The sequence below is a fragment of the Cyphomyrmex costatus genome, unplaced genomic scaffold, assembly GCF_001594065.2.
Source record: "Cyphomyrmex costatus isolate MS0001 unplaced genomic scaffold, Ccosl1.0 scaffold43, whole genome shotgun sequence".
In the NCBI taxonomy this organism is placed as follows: domain Eukaryota; kingdom Metazoa; phylum Arthropoda; class Insecta; order Hymenoptera; family Formicidae; genus Cyphomyrmex; species Cyphomyrmex costatus.
Window position 1 is genome coordinate 2,651,563 of NW_017278534.1, and position 22,371 is coordinate 2,673,933.

A 22,371-nucleotide genomic window follows, 5' to 3' on the forward strand; every position below is an offset into this window, starting at 1 on the left:
GCATCTTCGCAACTAAAGCTTTTCAAGAGGAATGTAAAGTAGTTTTTCTGCATGCCAATTGCCTTAATTTGTTTCAGCGTGTTAGACATTCAAACGTTTTACATTCAAGCGGAAATTATGCGCGAATTTACATTAGTTTCAGTTGAAAAACGACGCAATAAAACCGGAAACTTTCTTATTTTTGTAAATAATCTTTTTTCTTTTTTTTTTTTTTTCATTGAAATAAAAATGAAAATACGATTCGCTTTGCATTTATAACGACGCCGTAAAATAATATGCAGCTTGAATTTTATTAACGTGAACTCTATGCTATGCGAATTCGAAGAAGTTCCATATAAATGTAGTCGGATGTACGAACGTCCATCAAAAATTTATATATGCGTATGTGCATCAGCGCCATGTGTACGCAGCCATTTCCTATCCTTTACGACTGAGCTTCTCTTCAATCGTCGCTCGTGATTCTATTTTCCTCGTTCACGTCTATTTTTCCGCGTATATATGTACATATATATATATATATATACACTGCCCTACTATATTACACTATACTATATATATGTGTGTGTCTGTATATATATATATGCATACATATGTAATATATACGTATATAATTATATGTATTTAATAATGCTTTTAAGGTTCAAGAGGTTTATGTATTTATTTTTTCGAAAACTTTTTGCTATTGTATATTGATTCGCGAATTTCAAAACGCCCTGTATATTTTGTGTGTGTGTGTGTACGCGCGCGCGTTTTGAAATATTAAATAAATAAAAGTAATTTGTAAATTTTTATTTTAAGTATAATAGTTTTTGAGATATTATAATTTAAATATAGCTAGTTATAGAGGGCTATACCTGCTGTCCATGAATCGCACTCTTACTAATATATTTATAAGTATCATCTAAACGTAGTCTACACGGAAAAAATTTAGTTGTACCTAAAAATTTAACTAAACCTAAAAATAATTTTACTGAATTATTAAAATAATTATATGTAGGACATTCAAGTTGATTGCTAGAATATTAAACTTTTTTGTAACAGTGCTCGTGCTTGTATATGTATAAATATTTTGATAGTTTCAAAATTATTTTCTGTATATCTAATAACATTTTTAGATATTTTTTTAACAAAATCGGTCTTTCGGTGTGTAATTGATTGTATTATCTCAAAAACTGTTAAAAATAAAAACGTATTCAAAATAAATACACAAATAACTATTTTATTTAATTTTTCAAGAACTTTCTTGCTATAATATTTTAAATCAAAAATTTTAATACGCTCTCTGTATGTACTTATACAAGACGTATGGTTTCGATGAAAGGAACAAAAGCGGAATCGCGTACATATTTTTCTTAAAAATGGTTGTTTAGACACACCTAGGCGAAATACCACGACTTCCGCGCTAGTCATTTTTCATTCTTATCCTTCCGCCTTTGTTTAACCGGGAATGCGAACGTCGCTATGTGTAGGTGTGTGTGTATAACGGTCCCACGTATCTTCTTCGATGGCGAAAGAGAAAATCGTGACGATATCACGAGAAGTTTATAACGATATACCCGGATAAACGGCCCCAAGGAGCAACCTGGTCCCCAAGAAAAAGTTTCTTGCACGTTTTTGATGGAGGGCGTGCGGCGGTCTAGGAGACCGATACCAAGTTCGCGCCTCGTGTCCAAGGGATTTAACTTTGTTGGTATTATACGGGATTTTGATATGACTTCGCTATATGGTGAAGGTTCGCGTATTGCGAGAACTCAGTCGAATGTAGCGCTTGGTACTCTCCAGACTAGAACTGTTTATTAAATAGTCGACATACGGAACTTGAGTCGTATCCTTTGTGACGAAATAAATACGCCTACGCACGACATCACCCGTAGTGTGCTTCACGTCCGAATGACATTCACGGATTTATCGAATTTCGTTAAGTACAAGGTGGCCGTCGACTTTTAGGCCAACTTACGATTGTTATTTCTCGTGCCAAAGCGTCGAACGTAAATCTTCGCGGGAATCCGCGCTCATAAAGTATCCAGTGATTCGCTCTGGCGCGGCTCCAGCTTTTAGTATTCCCGACTTTAAAATGCGCCCGGTGCCGCTAGTTCTTAACTGCCGATTTCCGGAGATTTACGCGCGCGGACCGATTCGCGCTGAAATTGCACCGCGCTTATTACGATCCGCTGTAATTAGAACTATAGATCAGTATGCGAATAATACATTCAGACACGGCTGTCGTTCTTTTTATCCTCTCTCTCTATTCTTACTTTTTTTTCTCGAAAGTAACGGCGATAGAATGCTGACGAAAGAACGCCGAGCGAGTTGCTAAGGTGCGATTGTTCTCGTATTTATTGTGGTCACCCGCCGCATCATCACGAGTTTCTTCGCTATCGAACCGTCGGCTAACGGGTCCTGCCTGTCGCATACCGCCGTCTCTAACGGCCGTGAATCCATAATGTCACACGCGCATACGTGTGTGTGCATTGCATTATACACGCACACATACAAATTTATATATATATATATATATAATTTGTATATACATACATGAAGAAAACGATTTTGCTAAAATATTAAAAAATTTAGCTAGATACAGATCTGAAAATAATTTAGTTAGACCGTTAAAATAAAAGAATTTTTTTACATTCTAGCAATCAATTTAAGTGTTCTATTTAAATAATTTTATGATAAACAAAATTATTTTCAGAACTCTTTAGCTAAATTTTTAGATATTTCAGCAAAATCGTTCTTTTCGTCTATACATATACATATGTGTGTGTGTGTGTGTGTGTATACACCCACACATGCATCTATGTACTTATTTGGATAACACGATTTCTACATAAAACGTGAAAGGCCAGAGCACTGTTCCTTAATGAGCGATATTAACATTTCCATGTGTGTCATCGAGCGGACTGCACGCGATCGCACAGCTGTATTCTTTAAAGGATGAGGGAGGAGGAGGGACTGACCCCGCGATAGACCAGACTTTCCAATAATGCCGGTATCGCCGCATCATCGCGCATTGAAACATGAGTTGACTCGGAGCAGGCAATATTGAACCGCACGGTATCGGCATTTGGCCGTATCTATGTATCTATCTATCGTGTAAGTAGTTTTACGATAGAATAGAGCTGCATAAAAAAATGTTTAACCGATTAGCCTTTGCCGTGTAGTTCATCTCTGAATGAAGATTCAACTCGATCTTTCTAAGTCGATCTATGTAACGTTTACAGAGAGTACATCCAAAGTCATACATTTTCACGAAGACAAATCTCAGACAATTGTTGATTTCATTGCGTATCTGCTGTTTAATTCGCTAAATAATGTAGTAATAAATCAATTGATATAAGATATGAAAGGATTATATGTGTGTAAACGTTGAACAGGACGTCGTACATATATTCGAGAGAATCGCCATTTGAAAACCATTTGGCACAAAGCAACACACATCAATTGTTATATGCACTTTCGCGGTTACAATCACGAAGTCGCAGTCTGACGCCGCTAGTTGGACAGTATGACAAATTACACATAATTCACAAGTCAATTTCATACATGGTTGTCTCGCTACGGGAGATAGAGCTGTTGAGCACGGTCACGGTGGGCCAACTCGAGAAACGAATGGCTACCTCTGCAGGTAAAGGCAAACAAGCTTTGCCATGTAGAGAAGTTATAAATATTCAGAAAGAGTGCTGATTTAACTTCCTTCTTCCAAAACGCTTACGCGATCCTCTCTGAATACTCTCTCTGGCTAACGCACGCAGATTTGCATGACAAGTTAAGTAACTTGCAGTGCTACCGTTTAAATCGTACAATGTAGGATCTTATATCATTTATAATATACGACATATATGTTATTATTTTTTCATACTTGTATATAATATCGCATTTATGTACGTAGTTTTTACAAATGAACGTATATTACAGGGTTATCATAAATTTCTAAAATTCCATCACTTTTTCCTGATTTCCAGATCAAATTTCATGATTTTCCCTTTTTCAATATTGTAAAATTTTTTGCATTTTCATCTTTATTTGAAAACCGTTAAATATTTTGTTGAAAGATCAATTTAACGTAGCAATGAAAATTACTATTAATGTTATTAACGCTGCCTGTACTTTAATTGTTAAGTTACACTAGAAAATCACACACGCGCGCGTAAATGTGATGTAACAGTAGGTATGTGTATCAAACTTCTTTAAAGCTAAGAATTTTAATTGTAATTTTCCAGAAAATTCTGCAAAATTACCTAACTTTTCCCTGATCATTTTCAATTTCCCTAATTTTCAATTTGGTAGCAATCTTACATTAGTAAATAGATGAAATGACAATCGATACAGTGAATGTTCCATGAAATAAAATTTTATAGTATGATAATGGCGACGGGTAAATCCGAAATTGTTCTATACCATTATGAAGAAAGCTTCCTAGAAGCAGCAGGAGAATCATGCATACTACTCAGTTCCTTTTTCACAAGTAATTTCCTGATTCTGTTAGCCATTCTCTCGGACAATTATGTCACGCCGTTAGCATTTCCATGCCAACATGCTCAAAGAGAAACAATTTGCTCGTCGCGCTATTTGTTAACGAGCGCGCACAATCGATGGTGACTTATGTCGGTGAGCTTCTTTTCGCATATCCAGCGCAGTGGACGATGAACGTTGCACGTCAGGCCGTGCAGCACAGATACTGAATACCGATGTACCTTATATACGACAGACTGGATTTCGAATAGCCGTGAGAAGTACTGTCGACCCGATATACGCCGAGCATACTAAATACTTGGAGCAGTACAGGCACGTAAGATGCCATTCGACCTGTAAAGTTCGCTCGATCGCTCGGAATCAAAGCGCTAAAACTTCACTCCTCCTCGATACGAATACACATACACACTCGTATTATTAGTGTGCGCGCGCGTTCATGCGTGCTTATTCAGGTAAGTAAGACACGCGGGTACTTTCTGCGTACGTTTACCGCAGCTTGATGTAACCACGTGTCGTTAAATGATCAGGTAGGAAAGGCGAGGTCATACTTAACTTGCACGGAATTTATGGATCCGCAACGGTACAACTTGTCGCTGCATTTGTATAGAGCGCTAATAGTATCAAGATAACGGTAGTACGAGAAAAGGGACAACCCTCGTGGACGTCGACACAATCACCGAGTCATACGAACTCTGTATCTCTCACGTTTGACATCCTGCACCAAAGTGGCAGGTCACATTGAGAGTTTCGCGGCTACCTCTGGCAAAGGAGCTTTATTTAAGCCCTTGACGAAGAAGCTATGAAGGTTGGTTTCGTATGAATATATTGTAAGCTGCTTTATCTCATCTATTTGGGAATTACACTCTCTGTATTTCAGATAGATAAATAAATATCTATAGTAAAGAAAGAAAATATTGTTGTAATAAAGATATTTAAAAAATATTAATTTAAAATATTTTAAAATAATTCTTTTATATAATAAAAGACGATAATATACACATATCATATTACATCATTTTGTTATTAGTAAATATCGTGTTATTTTTGAACTAATTTTTAATAAACAAACATATCTTTCTTTGGATTTATAAAAATTTATTTTATTATAATAATTTTTATAAGAGAGAAGAAAAGGACAGAAGGGAGAATTCAACAATTTAAAATTGATTAATAATCTGTCTAGTAGTCAGAATGTTCAAAACATAATTGTAAAGTCGTAAAGTCATTCTCGGAAGAAATCTTCGGCTTCCGAATCCAACATGCAGACTCATCTTGGTAGGTTATCGACGGTCATGAAGGAATAACCAGTAGTCATTGCCTTCGTCATACTTAACTAGCTAATTCCCTTGTCTCATTCGAATCGACCAACAGTAATAATACGTGGAGTACTTGCTATATTGAGATATATCTGTCGAATGATCCTAATTAAACTTTAATTGTTAGAAGATAATTTGTATTTTTAATATAACGCGCAATAAGCGAGATTGTTTCAAGATACGCGATTGATTAACTTTTAATTAAAACAGAAAAGAAAAAGATAACATTTTATACAGAAGGATCTCTCAATTATTTTCGTTTAAAGATCGAATATATCATATATATTTGAATTACACTTAAAAATATAATATTTAAAAAAATCCTAATTATTAGATACGTAAAAGAAACGAGAGAATTCTTGATACAAAAAGTCATTTCTAATTAATAAAATAAATATATCGTGTATGTATGTGCATTTCTTTTCTTTAACGTGGAAAGAAAAAGGATAAACCGTGCGAAGTTCAAAGAACTGAAAGAATAGCTAGAATACTATTTCCATGATATACGTATAATATTTAACAGTATTACTGTTTCTTATACTATAAGTACACATAATTGTTATAATTAATATTACGTATAAAAATATAACTGTTTCACGTTGTTTCGCGCATCGTGTGAACAATGAATTTTCCAACAATAAAGTTTAACTCTCTCACGATGTAAACGCGATTATATTTATGTCCTAACTATTTGGATATAACTGAGCAGCATCTTCCACGAGAACGATAATTATCGTCGTGTTTAATTAAATTTAGTAAAACAGTGCATTCAGAACGTATCGAAATTATCGGGACGCAGCCGTCGTCGCGTGTGCCAGCGGTGGCGTTAATGACAAGAACTTGGGACAATTACTCGACACTTTGCATTCTCCGCGAGCCAAGGGAACGAAATGGCGTAGCCGCGTGATCTTCTTGAGCGCATCTTCAGCGCAGTCATCCTGTAATTCTGGCGCCGAATATTCAATTACAGACGCGCGAGCGCGCAATCTGCGAAGTGCGAATAGTTTCCGGAGAACCATCGAAAGTAATTACGTTATTGGCTCGTTCCTTCTCGTCTGCTAAGTTCAGGTTGTGCAGGTCGGAATCGCATGCCACGCGCTCGTTTGATGTCGTGCAGTACGGTGCAACGTGCTGACACCCGTTTGCATATGAGATATATATATATATATATATGTATATCTTTCTCTGTTCACAAACCCCGCCTAGGTGCGGTTTCGTGTATTAAATTCTTGCAGCAAGCTATGGTAAGCGATGCATGCACGCAAATTAGAAACATACCATCAGGGATGTACAGCTACGTGGAACGTACATCCTCGCCCTGACGACATTACACGACGTTAAAAAGTGACGAGGGGCAAGCCAGGCTTGACTGCCTTTACCGCTGCTTTTACCGCTCCTGCATATTTATGATGATGGCAATGAAGGCGACCGAAACGTGCTTTTTCATGTCGGGATGAATGAGAGAAAGCGGGCGTTGTATTTCGCGGCAATGAAATCTCCCGTTCCGCTGACACGGAATGCACGCGGACCGTGTACCGCAAGATGACAGCATTAATTATCCCACAGAATTAGATTTCGAACAAAAGCTTTAAATCGCGGCACGCCAATGTCGCGAAGTACGCACGTTTCCCAGAAAACGGTCTCTTTTGTGAGACCGCGAAAGGCATTTATTGCGAAACGCCATGTGAAGTAACAAAATATGCAAAGCTTACTTTGTGTATTTTATTTTTGCGCTAGGACAAGCACGGTCGTACGGTTGACAGAGTGTGTTGTATTGCCGAGGGGAATGGACGTCGATACATTTCTGAAAGTAAAATCCTTGCGACGTGCACCACCGCAAACGCGGGCACGGACACTGAGTGGCATTGAAAAACAAAAGTGCCGGCAGAAGTAGGAAGACAAGTGGGCACGACGTGGATGAGAAAGCTGACCGTCGCGCGGGATACGTTAGTACGAGCGCATTCAATTCTTGGAAATGCGTCGCCGTCTACACAGCGCGGAAGAACGAGGGAATGGAGATTCTGTCGAGTGCAAAGGACGATTGAAAATGTTGGCGACGATCCAACGAAGGGGCCTTCGTATACATGTTAAAAACGTTCTCTATCCATAATATTAGTTCTACGAATAAATTCGACAAGAACACGATATCGGGAGTACACGAAAAAGCGTATGGGCCAATAACTCGAGTAAGAATCAAGCTGTCACTCGCACAGCTGGAAAATGTAATATCGTACTTCGCTATAACGTTAATGGAAAATATCTCATTTCACGAGACACATTAGAGACTCCGATATAAATTCATCGGTTTCATGTAATAAAGCTTGTTTTCATTTTTCGATTTAGACTATATATGCTAGAAGTATACTTAAATCGATAACTAGACGGATTTAAGTACCGATTGCGAGAGATCAGATGTTTATGACCTTTGCACTTATTACGACCAAAACTTTTACATATCTGGCACGCTTTGTGCTCGTCACATTTAAATAAGAGGAGTGGCGGCAGCGACGTGAAACGCGACGGAGGACAAAGTTATACAATTCTAACTTACGGCTTCGTAATTACACGAAGAAATATGTTAGATCATATCTCGCGAAGTTCTCGCGTGTATAAAGAGTGTCAAGCGAATTTGTAACGCTCGTCGGACAGGCACATGTCGCATCGTATACAGCCGCCGTTTCGGAAAGCCGAAGCGAGTTGCAGAAGCAGGGACAATTACGCCGCCCGGCGTGGCGGCTAGTTGAAAAACTGTGGCTTTACACGGCGCGTTAAGTACGTATAACAACCATCCGCAATTATGCGCCTGGAGACAAACGTGTAAATAAATGTGCATCTCTATGCGCGCACGCGCGCACACACACACACACACACACACATATAGGCGCACGCTCCAGAACGCAGAATGACTCACGAGTGTCCCAACTATTGTGCGCCTACGCAAAGCAAAGCGCATGACATACTGCAAAGTCAGTCCTGTTACAAAGGTACGATGTTAAAATATCTGGGTACAGTTATGTGAATAATAAAATGGCTAGATACAGATAACGATACATACTATACCGGCTCTGTTTTGTTTAGCGGCGAGGCGGTATGTTCTATATCTTCTCGCGATACTCTTTTTTCCTCTTCTTTTTTCCTCGCCAGATTTTCTGATATACGCGTGATTGTTTAAAAATGCAGCTACAATGAGGGAAAAATGTAATCAATTTAAATAAATGTTTAATTTAATACTACTAACTAAACATTTATACAACAAATAAATCTGTTCAATGAAAAGAATGATTGTTAAATCAAATTAATAGTTCTGGTATCAAGTAAATAGATCTCTGATAAATACTTAGTTGCGCAGTATTCAACTACTACAGAGTATAATTACTTTGGAGTAGTAATCAGAAGGTAAACCACAAATTAGATAAACGTGAAAAACGATACCCAGATATTTAGCCCACAGTAGATAAAAGATTTGTGTTAACTATAAGTGCATAAGACGGAAAGATGGGGAAATCGAGTCTTAGGTCAAGGTTAAGAGCTCGCACTCCATAGAAAGTGTAATGATCGAGCATACGCGAGGGACTGCTCGCTAGAGATCAGATATCAGCAGAATCATAAATGCCAGCTGGTGAATATATGCTTAATTTAAAAGCCGGTTTAGCTCCATTTACCCGCGGTATAATATTATAATATAATAGACATAAATTTTCAAGGAACACATAATAAATGTCAAATTACGAATAAAATTTGAATTTGGGATCTTAATATATGTAGATGACGTTATCATCATTTGCTCTTGATTTACATTGATTTGATTCGCAATGCAATAAAATTATGATTACACTAACTTAACAAATTAAGATTCCAATATTTCAATTTTTACATGTTATCTGCAAGTTTTGCAGAAATGATTAGCGCGTCCGAACACGCCGTTAACAGCTAAGTGGAACCGCTGGTGTAGCTCACTCCACCTTATTTACGATTTCATCGTGCCACCTGCGACAGAGATTACGTCTTCTGAACAGGTTTTCATACTGCATTTGCAGCGATGTTCACCGCCGTAGATCGCTGAAAGTCTAGTCGCATGTAGAAAAGGAATCTCATTGCCTTTGTTGAAGTGCACCGGGAAAAGAGGTCGCGGATAGAGGAAGAACGCTTGAGAAGAGAGCCGAGATTATACATCAGATTCAACGCGCCGACGGGCGACGTCGTTGCTGATGCCACTTGAGCTAGAATCGTATCTAAATGTACCTCGTATATCAGAAATCGAACCGTTGCCCGCGGCGTATGTTCCGGGAACGGTTACGTACGTCATTTCGTGGGATAGCCGCGCGCCAGGACGGAGCATCGCACGCCGCGCTCTACTATCTGTCGCAGATGCGCAACGACCATTTCTCGTGCTCGGTGACACCGCGACAAGCCACATGTGGAAATTTTCTTTGACTGTTTTCCGCCGCGCGCCGTCACCGTCGCCGCCTTACGACCGACTCACGGGACGTTTCGAGTATTTATGATAGGAATACACAAGATGCAACGGAAGATCCACGGAGCGGATGAAACGTTACGTTTGCGTTACGGCGCGTTATCAAGGCGCGTTCTCTGTTCCTGTCGACAACGAATCTACAAGGGGGTCCATAATTTATGATCATCATTGTAATGAAAGTCCCTGGGTGTCCGTGCAACAAATCGTTCTCTCCTGCATAAGTATGAATATGCTTACTCAAGTCGAAAGTATTGCCGCAATGCGTTACGCGGAATATCAGCGCATAACGCTGAATATCATCGTGGCCCCACGTTTCATTGGTATATTCATTGTAATAAACTGCACCCTGTAGTTCTTCATTACGATTGCGCTGGCGTGAAAATTGAAGTAACGGTGTACGTTTCTTAGTTATTATACCAATATGGTCGATAGATGCTTGTTTGCCATCAGTTCTTGCACTTTGAATTTCGATTGACGATCAGCAGCAGCGAATTTATGGTACGAGCTGGAAATAGCTATTTTCTCAAGGCGTGAATTTATACGATACGTGCGCGGTGCACGTAGCATGCATTTTTCAAGGTGAAATGAATGTGAAAGTTAAATGGTTAAACGGACAGTGAAAAACATGAAACGACGCTATCCTATTGTCCACCTTTCGACGGACCGGATATAACGAACGCGCTCCGCGTAAAACGACGGAATTGATCGGTACTGGAGAGTGCTCGTTCCAGCGATGTTTCACGTATACTAGTTTGCGTATACCACTTCGCGGTAATCGGTAAATTGCGCTTCGTGCCGATCGAAATAACGATTTCGCGCTTTTCTAATTGGCCCCGAACAGAGGTCACAAATCATATCTCGAAGCGCGAAGGTTCGCGGTTATACATGCACTCGGGCGTTTTACTCCTTTTTGCACCATCACTCTGTTATTATCCTGTCCTTCCTATATCCCCTCTTTTCCTCCCCTTTGCATCCCTCCGTGTCCCTTGCTTTCCTTATTTTAACGGATTTCAAGCCACGGATGTACTAAAGAGTTATCGGAGGATGAAAAGGAACAGGAAGAAGGAAGCGTGGGAGGCGAGATGAGTAGACGGGAAGTTAAACAAAACACTTCGGATGAAGTTCTACGAGAGGTACTTAAGACTTGACTCCGTGCTTCATTATCGCATAATGTGGTAGTATTATAAGAAGTAAATGGTATCCGTCTGTACTGCGTGTGATCCCCCCTCCCCCCGGAAGTAAGTATTCATAAGCGTAATGCGTCTCAGTCCACAATAAGTAACGTCTTCCTACGATTTGAATTTTCACGGGTAATTCGACCGCGGTTGACCGCTATAAAGAATCCGTCTATGTCGCGGTCGCAACTTTTCGACCACAATCTCGCGCAGTCACCGTTAAAACAGGCAACGGCATTAGCCTGCACGGCCTCGTAAGGCGTGACCTGCTGATGGCAGGTAATTGAATATCTTTAGCGCCTCTTTGAGATCGACGTGCCGCATCTCGATTCGCATCTCGCTTGAGAAACTCTTCCTTCGTATATTCCTTCTCTGCGATCCTCCTTCCCAAGTATTCTCCTCATTATTCTAATGGTTTATTATGTCCTCCTCAAAGTCCTTCTATTTTCGCATTTTTCAAAATAATTAAATTAACTCTGGCTCTAAATTGTTATAAATACCAAAAGATGTAAGATATTTTTATTCTAAAATATTTTGTTAGACTTTTTATTACTTTTAGATCTTTCATTTCTCTTATCGTTTTATTCTACCTGTCTTCCTTTCTTCCTTCCTTTTCTTCCTTATACCCAGCTTCAAGCAAGTTTTCCATGAGTCACGATTGAAGCTCCCGTCACATAACGGAGATTAATTACGATTTAGCAAAGAGCGGATGACGTATGATGAGACGTGGGCGGAGTGCCTACTTCGTCGCTTATCGCGACGTGGGCCAATAACCGAGGAAGAACGTGGTACTTGCGGCGGCGAGTGATAAACGCGTTGATTTATCAAAACTGTAATCCAACTCGACAACGTCTATAGATTATCACAATTGCACGTATCACACGTGGGTAATAACAGTGTACGCAACTTTACTATTGACCTATATAAAGCTCCGTTATTGAAATAATATGGAAAACTGCATGCGCAAAACAAGCAAACAATATTATGTTTGTGATAAATATCACATGCAAACTTTTAATATAATCAGCAATAATCATATTTTAATTACAAATTAATAATCACAGATTAATCAGATAAGCTGTGTTAGGAAATAATTATTTTTCTTAAATCACAATCACTGCTGAAGGTGTACAAAATATTATTAACGCAGCATTGAGCGTTTCGAATCATTGATTTGAAATCGTTTCTGTTTTCAGGCGCACTGTCGCAATCTCAGTTCCCCGTGTTTACGATCTATGCCCAGAAGAGCTGTCTGGCAGTGAAGCCCTGCGAACGAGCTTGGTGCATCGATAGAGTGCAGGGACACCGCCTTCAGGGTCACGCACGTAGGACCATGACCGCCTCCTCGAGGCAGCACTGCCTCGAGCTCTGCCTGGGCGAACGAGACTTCCTGTGCCGGTGAGTACCGATGTGGAGTATTTTCCTCTTACGTAGAACACTGTCCGATTGCTCGTTTTCCATCGACCTGCTTTTCTATCCGCTTCATCGCGGATACGATGTCCACGGAGTAGGACGAACTCGCTTCGTAATATTCGTCGCGAATCGGTACGCAGAGGGAACGCCGGCTCGAGTAGCTTTCGAAGAGCGTACGCTCCAATGCATTTTCCAGTTATTGGATTCTTGGACCAGCTAGAAGACGTTACACTACGCTCTTATACACTCACGAGTGTTTCTCAGATAAGAACAGTACGCCGTATTGGGACGTGAAAGAAACGGCGAAGAGAATACGCAAGCAAACCTTAGAAAGGGTCAATCTAACTCACGTTAAAATTGCTCTGTTTATCGCCATGTATTGCAGAAAGGACGTTTTCAAGACGAGCTTTTCCTATTGTATAAGTGAGAATAAAGCATCGGATAATCTTGTGAGTTTCATTATATCCGAAAATGCAAAAGAAAAAGATATTCTATTATATGTTTCCATATGATATACTTATTTGGCAATGAATTATTATAGACGCATATGTTTTTTATATGTAATAATAAATATAAAGTGAAATTAATTAAATTCTGTGAAGCTATATGGAAAGATTATTTGAACATTTTTGTTCTATTGCCAAACAATTAACATATAATAAATAAAATCAGAAAAAAATATATTGAAAAATTTACGTACTACAGAGTTTTCTTGCTCATTGCTTATTTGAGTTATACGTTCATATTTGTCGTACTATAGTGCGATAAACATATTGTGAATGCTGGATGAATAGAAATTTTTCAGTATTATCAATCTACATGAAGCATAATAAAACGTTTTCATGGTAACGGAAATAACGAGACTCGTATCATTGCGTTTGCTCTGATGAACGCATGGCGTATTATATTATGCTACACCACGGGCGTTGGTTGTTAGTTATCGTGACAACGTAACGGTGGAATGAAAATTTTATCGTCGAGAAATTTGAATTTTAATTGCCAATGCATTCGGGACTCGAAATAATGAGTATAAAACAACCGTATTACGTTAATGGGACAGATAATTTCTTTGTTAATGTCAAATAAAACTACGCATGAATATCTTACATACATATAATACAGATTGATATATTTGATCGCGTCTCGCAATCATATTTTCAAATTTATAAGTCATCCTTGCCGTCTCTAACGATTCAGAGAAAATGCGATATGCGATTTTTTGAACGGTTAGCAAACTAGGCGACCATCGTTTTACGAGTGTCGCTATAATGCCGCATCGACAAACGTGTCCTTGTTGCAGATCATTTGCGTTGTTGCATTAGTCTTATTTACTATACACATAACAGCGTGTAACCAGATGCAATAATGCATATCGCGTCCTTATTGCGCGCGCTTATAAATAATACAGTTCCGCATGAACCACGATCGCGGTTCCTAGTCGGTGATATCCGGAGTGTAATGACCGACGCACTTTCATTATTCCTACAACGAACGAAAGAGAGGAGAACAAGCGTACAAGGGAAACTCGCGGGGAAAGAAAAATAAAAGTATGAAATGGCATAGACATCGAAGTTATTTTACGGCATGATTATATTGCATTTTAAATGCCCTCTTTCATACGCCGCGGCGCCACGGCGAGCGCTCTTCCAATCGCAGTATGCTATATGAACTGCTTCGTTCGCTCGTATACATTATGCATGTGAAAATCGCGCGAAAAAGGCGTATCTCGTCACGGCGGGACAGCACAAGACAGGATGGGACAGGAGAAGGGTGGTCGTGTGTGGTATTCATGCGTGCCAATTATGCGGTATTACGCTTTCCTAGCAATCAGATTTATTCGTACGAAATTTGCAAATTTTACTCCGCGCAAAACACGCACGTTTCGCATTCCCTTTGACACACAAGTTGAGCGTATCGGCACGCGTATATTATCCAATACCGTATTCTCGTCTTTTCCAGTCTATACGCGAGAAGGCGTTTTTATGCGCGCATCGTTATTGCCAATTCTCTTTCTCCGATCGTTATCGCCGATACAAGTAAGCGTCTAGACAAGAATGATTTCTCTCGTGCCGCGATCAACCGTTAGACACTTAAGGATTTTTCTCACGGAAGTAGTGATTATCGATCCGATGGCTTTTCTACAATTCATATGTTGATTTATATGCTAATCCGTACAGTCTATCTATCAATTACAGCGCACTTGATCTGTAATTACATTCACCTTTGAAATGCGATTTTTATCGCGTATCACATTCACCGTGTTTTGCTCGCTTTAAAGTTTACGCGCGCTCTTTGAATGCGTTAAGCATTTTAAACGTGACACGTGCTTGATGCAATAGCATGTAGGAAAATGTACCTTTTTTTTTCCTGGCTCAAGTGGAACTACGAACTATTTATCGATTTTTACCACGCTAAAGCTACGCCGGTTAAATCTATATCGTGCTCCAATACAATTTTGTTTTTCAAATACTTTCCTCTCAATTATTAAAAAAAATTCAATTTTCCATCGCGTCAATTAGCCAGCAAAACATAAATAAATTAGGATAGGTCGGTTGTGAGAAACGTCAGAGTATCAGACGTTTTTCATTGACCAAGCATGCGGAAGACGATGGTATGGGTCGCGCGCGTCTTCCGATTTCGATAGAGCTCGGTGTTGCGCGTTTATGCGGTATCACGCCGACGCGTCAAGGTTCGCGTCCGTGAGGCAAGCGTGCCGGGTGAATGTGCACGTGCACACCTTGAAAGCCACCAAAGCGAAAGGTCTCTGCCAGCTGGTCTCTCGCAACGACCCCCAGAGCTGTACCTTGGCTTCGACTCGAGACAGGGTCGAGAGGTCCTCGGCCAGGCGGAACCGTATCAAATGTGGCATAGCTACGCGTTTCTAGACCCCCGGTGTTTGAAGAAACCGTGGAAAAGAGAGCACCGGTGTGAATATATGCATGAACGACCGAACTGCTGAAGCAAATTTCCTGAACAAACGCGCCCCTTCGCGTTTTCCGAGGAGGGTGCAGACATAATCCGCTTAATCTCCGAAGAAATGGAACGCGGCTCGAGAAAGAAGGCAGCAAACTAAAAACTTTGTCCGCTTATCATAGCGATTTTCTACGGGGAAGATAGATGGAAAATATATATAATTGCAATTACGCCGTTTAAACCGATTAATATGCGAGAAGCATATCGGATAGCGTGCACCACGCGGAATTCGGTCAAATAATTAGCGTTAATTTATTTTGGGGACGATTTATTGTGAGCTGTGTACAACGTTAATATTAATTGGCATTGCAAATTGAATAGAGGAATAATAATTATTTGATATACGCGCTCGTTCGCCAGCGAAGGCTGTTTAATCGTGAGCATCCGTATTCATAAACACCGTGGAATAATTCGGTACGAGAACTCACAACGATATCGACTAGAATCGTATAAATCGACGGGTCGCTATCGAGTCGAGGCGATCGACAGAAACGTGCGCGCGCGGCCAGGCAAAGAGGAAACAACAATGAAACATTTATCCATGAGATAATGCATGGCGAGATAATACAGGATTCAGAGATCATTGAGCGAATAGAGGCGCATCCTTAGGGCTTGCATAATCTTTCTACCCTAACCCGGCTAACCCTGAGAGGTCAACGGTGTATAGCGGCAGAAACACTTAGGAAATTACATAAATATATATACTTTGTCGTTGAAGAAAAGTCAAGACGATATAAGGAAGCGAGAGAGGGTGACCTCGCGCATTTCGAAATCAACAACGCGAAAGAAAACGCGGGAAGGAAGTTAGCTATTTCATTAAATGTAGATAAATCTCCGCTATACGCGCGTCCACCGTTGGCGCCGACCGCAATTGTTCACCGTACCGCTGCTCATGGATAATCAAGAGAACCTGTGTGGTATTATATTATTGCGCAACAATACGCGCGTGTGATCGCGAGGGTTAGCTCTAGACGTGATGCTCCGGTTGTCTCGCACGAAGCCAGACCTCCGCTACTCGCTCAAGAAGCGCCGATGAAGATTGTATTAACATTCCATGGGAACAGTATTCCCTCGGTACAATCGCCTGATTAGACATTGTCGGCTCTTGGCGGCAGAATTCTTTCGCGGGAACTCCTTGATTTCCAACGAAGGCGCTTCATCACGCCGAGGGAAGATCCTCGCTAAGGCCCGTTGAGATTATTGAAAGTTATTATGTTACAATTTTTTTTTTTTAAGACATGCATGCACACACCTGACGTTAATATGGATTAATATCCCTTTAATGACCGCGTATCATTAGCAAACATCACGAACTTGCTTTCCGTAATTTGATTTATTCTCAAAATTGTCTTTTGTAACGATTTTTTCTTCTTAATAATTATTACCATTAATATGCGTATAGAATTTAATTAGTAACAACTTTTTAAAATTCTTTATTTGTCGGTAAGTTTTTCAAAAATTTTACGTTTTACTTCTTTCATTTACGGAAATTTTCACGTTACCTATTTTAAATCTCAATTATTTTCTAACACAAATATGTGTTCCTTGTATGATTATCAGAATGGAAGAAATCTCTCAAAGGTAACCAAAGTATGAAAATAATACAATCGAAGGTCTGTCACGGAAGTAGATATAATACGTGTATATTTCTTTTGTCCAATGCATCGGTGATTTGTTGTGAGCAAATAGTAAAGGCTGAGCGCATCTCGAATGATGTGCTCCAGATGAGTATTCGAGAGAACCGCGTTCGGAGCGAAGAGAAGAGAAGAGAATAGGAAGAAGGAAGAAAGACGAGACGGGTGCGAGGAAGGAAGAGACTGAGATCGCTGTGCACGCTTACGACCGTCGGGACTGGTCGGGGCGATCGATCAAACGCGAATCGGTCGTTCGAGAATCGTTCTGCTGCTACAGGGGGCTCAGACCTAGGCGATGGCTGTTCACGAGAGATAGATTATTACTGCCGGTACACCGTATCGGCGTTCCTTGTTACCGGGTAATGAGTTTATTGTTTAAGAATCACGCCAGAGTTACATGTGCTGCAATCAATTACAATAATGTAATATAATCGTAGCAAGGTCCCGTGGCGTGCGGTGTATAATGAGGTCTTCTCTCCCTAATGAGAGTATTGGTTCATGAGAGGTGGCCGCACAGTCTAAGCACGTACGGGCATGTACTCGAGTAACACGCATGTAAGTACAGTAAGATGCACACATAATACACACGCTGATTTCGTATGCACCTCCATGTACCTTCATGCGCGCATGCGTCTGTATGCATACATGCGTCCGTGTGCGCGTAAAGCGAGACGAAATAAAACTAGGAGAGAACGGAAACATTCGCGCCAACTTTCGCCTTGCGCGGGTGCAGGTTGTAAATCTCGGAGAAAAGTTTAACCGGGGATATCCAGGCGCCTAGATAAAAACTTGTAGAAAGTTTGTGACGAAAAATTCGAATCCTACGTCGACGGTGGCAGCGAAGACTCCCGGAAATCATTAATCTGACGTGTCACATCGGACATTGCTTGAACGAAGAATCCCGGAAACGGCAGACACGAAATTCCTTTTATCCCAGGGGTTAGCTCGACGATCCAGGAATTCAGAAAATTTGCATTGCTGATAATTGTAGAAGACTCTTAAGGCGCTATGACGCCTCGCCGTGAATCGTGTCAAAATGATCGCACTCGGGTGTTCCCGAAGTAGTTGATATTCCCTGATATATTATTACGCGAACTCTTTGACACGTCCCATAAAATTCGTAAATTTGCACACGTTCGTTCTTTGACATCTCTCTTGTTTAATTCTACGAACGGACGACTGCGAAAGTCAAAGCCGATGAGAAGAAGAGCACTTACGCACCATGACTGCGCCGAAATGGCGAGTGACAAACTTCCTGTAAAAAATTAACGTTTTGAAACGGAAGGACGTCGAGGGCACTACAGCGTGAATGAGGCCGACTCTGGCTTTTGTCCCACCAAGTCGAGTATCGCGAGCGAGATCCGTTGGGAAGGGCGGTTTCAGCAAGGAAAGTACGTGCGGAATGTACGTTGCAAAACAGTTAAGATAACCCGAGTATTTTTGGTCCCGAAAAAACGATACGTTATTGCCACGCGTGTTACGTTGATTATGATATAATCAAGAATTAATTAAGGTAGTGATTACTTATGAAAATTGAAAGACACGTCTCGCATTATATTAATTGATTTAAAGTAATTTTAAATAACCTTAATTATTTTATTTGGTATATAAAGAAAAATAGATTAAAAAATAGAAGTGCGATGAGTTTCGAACAATTATTAGTAAAAGATATTAAAATGTTGTTAACTTTCTCTGCGTTTAAATCTCTTCGCTTTGATTCTATCATATATATTAAATAATTTTATCACAATGTAATTTGTTAGTTACTAGCAAAAATAAAAATTTATTGTAAAATTTGATTGATTTTATCAATGCCATTACGATAAAATTTTATACTCAAAGTAAAAACAAAGTATTTTTGTTCAAACGAAATTCTGTTCTCGCTTGATGTTTTTTCATTATATATTTTATATTTTATTGTAGCCTAAAAATAGCTATTGAAAAAACAATATCTGTCTACAGTTATTCACATAGATATATAGATCGTTTCGAAAAGCAAATCATGAAAATAGTATTGAGATATATAGAGAAAAATCGTATACACGCCAGTTAATGATTTAATAATTTTCATAATATGTAGTACTCATGCTTTTATATTATTCAAATTGAAATTACGTATCATATTATATACCAAAACTATGTAATTTGTTCAATTGAAATAATAATAAGGTATACCAAATTAGCTTAATTTCACAACTGTAAAACGTCCATCGCAATGCGCAATGCATTATTTCTCCTAATACTCTCCTCGGCGCATTAAGCACTATTACCGTTTCCTCGACAACAGACACTACTTCTCTACTGCGATTTCACTCTGTTACATTAGAAAACAAGTCCCTCTTCCTGTGCGCTTAGTTGTGCACTTAACGTTAGGAACGCTGCCCGATGTAACCAACACCGACACGTCCAATTATAAGTGCGAAATTCATTGTTCGAGGGTCCGTGCAAGCGCTCCATGTAGTTCGTCCTACTCACGCGCTTGAAAGACTGCCAACAGGCGAGACACGTTGCGGTAGCATGTACCGGCGGGCTACTTAGAGCAGCAACAATCTCGAAGTCGAGACACTCCCACGAGAAATCTCCGACGATCGTACGGCGAAAAGAGCATTGGAGGAAAGTAACCGCAAAAGAGCAAAGGGGACATTGGCACGTCGAAGAAAATTGGAGAGAGAAAGAGGGAGAGTCACAAAGTAATTTGATAGAACTCCCGGCAGCAAAAGCAGAACAATGTTTACAGAGCTATACAGATACGGAAACGGCGAGATCCTAAAAAGAAGAAGTATTAAGAGAATAATATTTCATTTTGTCCATTGACACACCAAAAGATCGTAAAGCGGAATGAAGCTTTTATTAATTATAAAAGAACACATATGTCGCTGGTAATGTACATCAGGAATGATCTCACCGCAACATATCCCACGACGCTACTTGTTAGAAGATATACTAGCCATAAATTCGCGGAACACACCATTTAATGTCACGTCACGCATTAACAGTCGTAACTTGGTCTTCCTATTGTATTCAGTGCCTCTCCGGTTGTCACATGACTGTACTTCGCGATGAACAGTAAATGGGTTCCTATACATAATATCCGCTAACGTGTACTACAGCACGTACCACAATCTGCTTCAACTGCGGATAATCCTGATGATTACGGACCAGAAATTCGACGTACCTTTAATTTTAATAATACAGTGACTTCAGTATTCGCGCGTTTCTTTACGATACGTTATCTCGCGCTGAGCATTTTTTGCTCGTAAGTCGTTACATGAATAGCTGCGTGACTAGATGTAGTCGCTGATGGGAAACACAGTCGTAAACTTGATTGCGAATTCGAGGAATGGTATGCTCCTTAAAAAGAAACGTCCGATGGCATCGTTGACGCGTGCAGCAAAAGTCTAGTAACGAAGTTCGAAAGGACGCGAATCGAATGAGGAAAGTTCAAGATAGGTTAAACGAGGTCGGACAGGGAATGTGCAAAAAGAGTGATAGATAACGAGAATAGTGTTCTCGATAAAGTACCATACAACTGATATGACCTTATAATGTACAACTGCATTTCAATTTACCGCACAACGAGCAATTATCATCACGTAGTTGATTGGCTCATGGATATCATTTTTTGCGGTTGTGTATCTAGATGTAGGAAAATTGTATAAAAACATGAAGCCGAGGCAAAGCGGGAGAGAGAGCCTGTTACTGCATAAAATTCATGATTACTTGGAGCATCGACAAGTGAAAAAGTCATAACACGTGACACGATAATTGCGATGGGAAGAGGAACCGTCGTGTCGCGGAAAAAGGCAAATTCTTGCCACATGGTTAAGAAACTGAAGACGCGTAACGAGCTATGTGCGGTGCGGTTTTCAACGTCTGGAGGTCTCGCGACGAAATAGATAGATAGGTAGGTAGGAGCGCGTGTTAGAAAGAAAATGACGGACGTCAGTTGAAGCGATTTGTGCGGGCCGTAAATAACTAAATAAAATTAATAAAGATGGACAGGTTAGTCAAACAAGATAGATTTTGGCGTTAAGGCGCCGTTGAAAGCGTAAAACGCGAAGAGGCGAGTAAGTTATCCGCGTGTCGCTCGGCTGCGAGATGCCAGAGAAAGCGGAGGATAGAGACGAAGCGAAGCATGGAACGGATAAAGCAGCCACCTCCCGCGTGGGTTGTGTACCTCGCTGTGAAAAGGTTTTAACGCCGGCGAGCACAAAGCAATCAATCATCCGGCAAAGTTGTTTAATCCCAGCAATAACTTGTGCCACGCCAACACCACGTATGTATCGTTCTACGGGGCCAGTGTAAGCAGCGACTTGTTACCGGCGAGAAGGCCGACCTCACGCAAGAAAATTATAAGTTTCAGAAAGACACGTGGAAAATGTCTATTTAGCCTGCACGCGAGTATATTTCTGATAGTTCATCATCCGATCTCTAGACATATTGCGAATTACAACGACAGTATATCGGTCTTCTTTTTTACACGATAATGATAGATAAATGTGCAGTCTGATACGAGAAAAATATCTTTGTGCAGTAATGTCGTACTATGTAGATAACCTTATTTACAATTTAATTGAATAAATGATTAAAAGAGTATGACATTTGAAAGTTATGTATTAGAGACACTCAAATGAAACGTATAGTGGATGAAAAATTCAGATATTGAAATCAACTAAAATGTTTGGCAAAGCACTTTTTCCATTGTGAAATCAGACCACTCTGTTCATAAAATTCCATGCCCCGTTAATAAAATTCCTGAGATCAAACCCACTCGCAAACAGCATTTATTACATCGCAAACTTTCGTTATACGTTTTATTTGACTGACCTTAATATATGTGCATACAATATTACATTACTGATTAAGATATCGATCAATTCATACCTTTTTTTTCATACTAAATCTACGCT

The 22,371-nt window shown here is 39.9% G+C and overlaps 1 protein-coding gene across 1 annotated transcript in view; it reads left to right on the forward strand.

Annotated features, from left to right (window-relative positions):
* neo (ZP and PAN domain-containing protein neyo) overlaps positions 1-22,371 on the forward strand; it is a 66,949-nt gene that overhangs the window by 5,226 nt on the left and 39,352 nt on the right. The window contains exon 2 of the mRNA XM_018544156.1: positions 12,638-12,839. Within this exon, the coding sequence (XP_018399658.1) occupies positions 12,638-12,839 (202 nt within the window). The remainder of the gene's footprint in view (positions 1-12,637; positions 12,840-22,371) is intronic.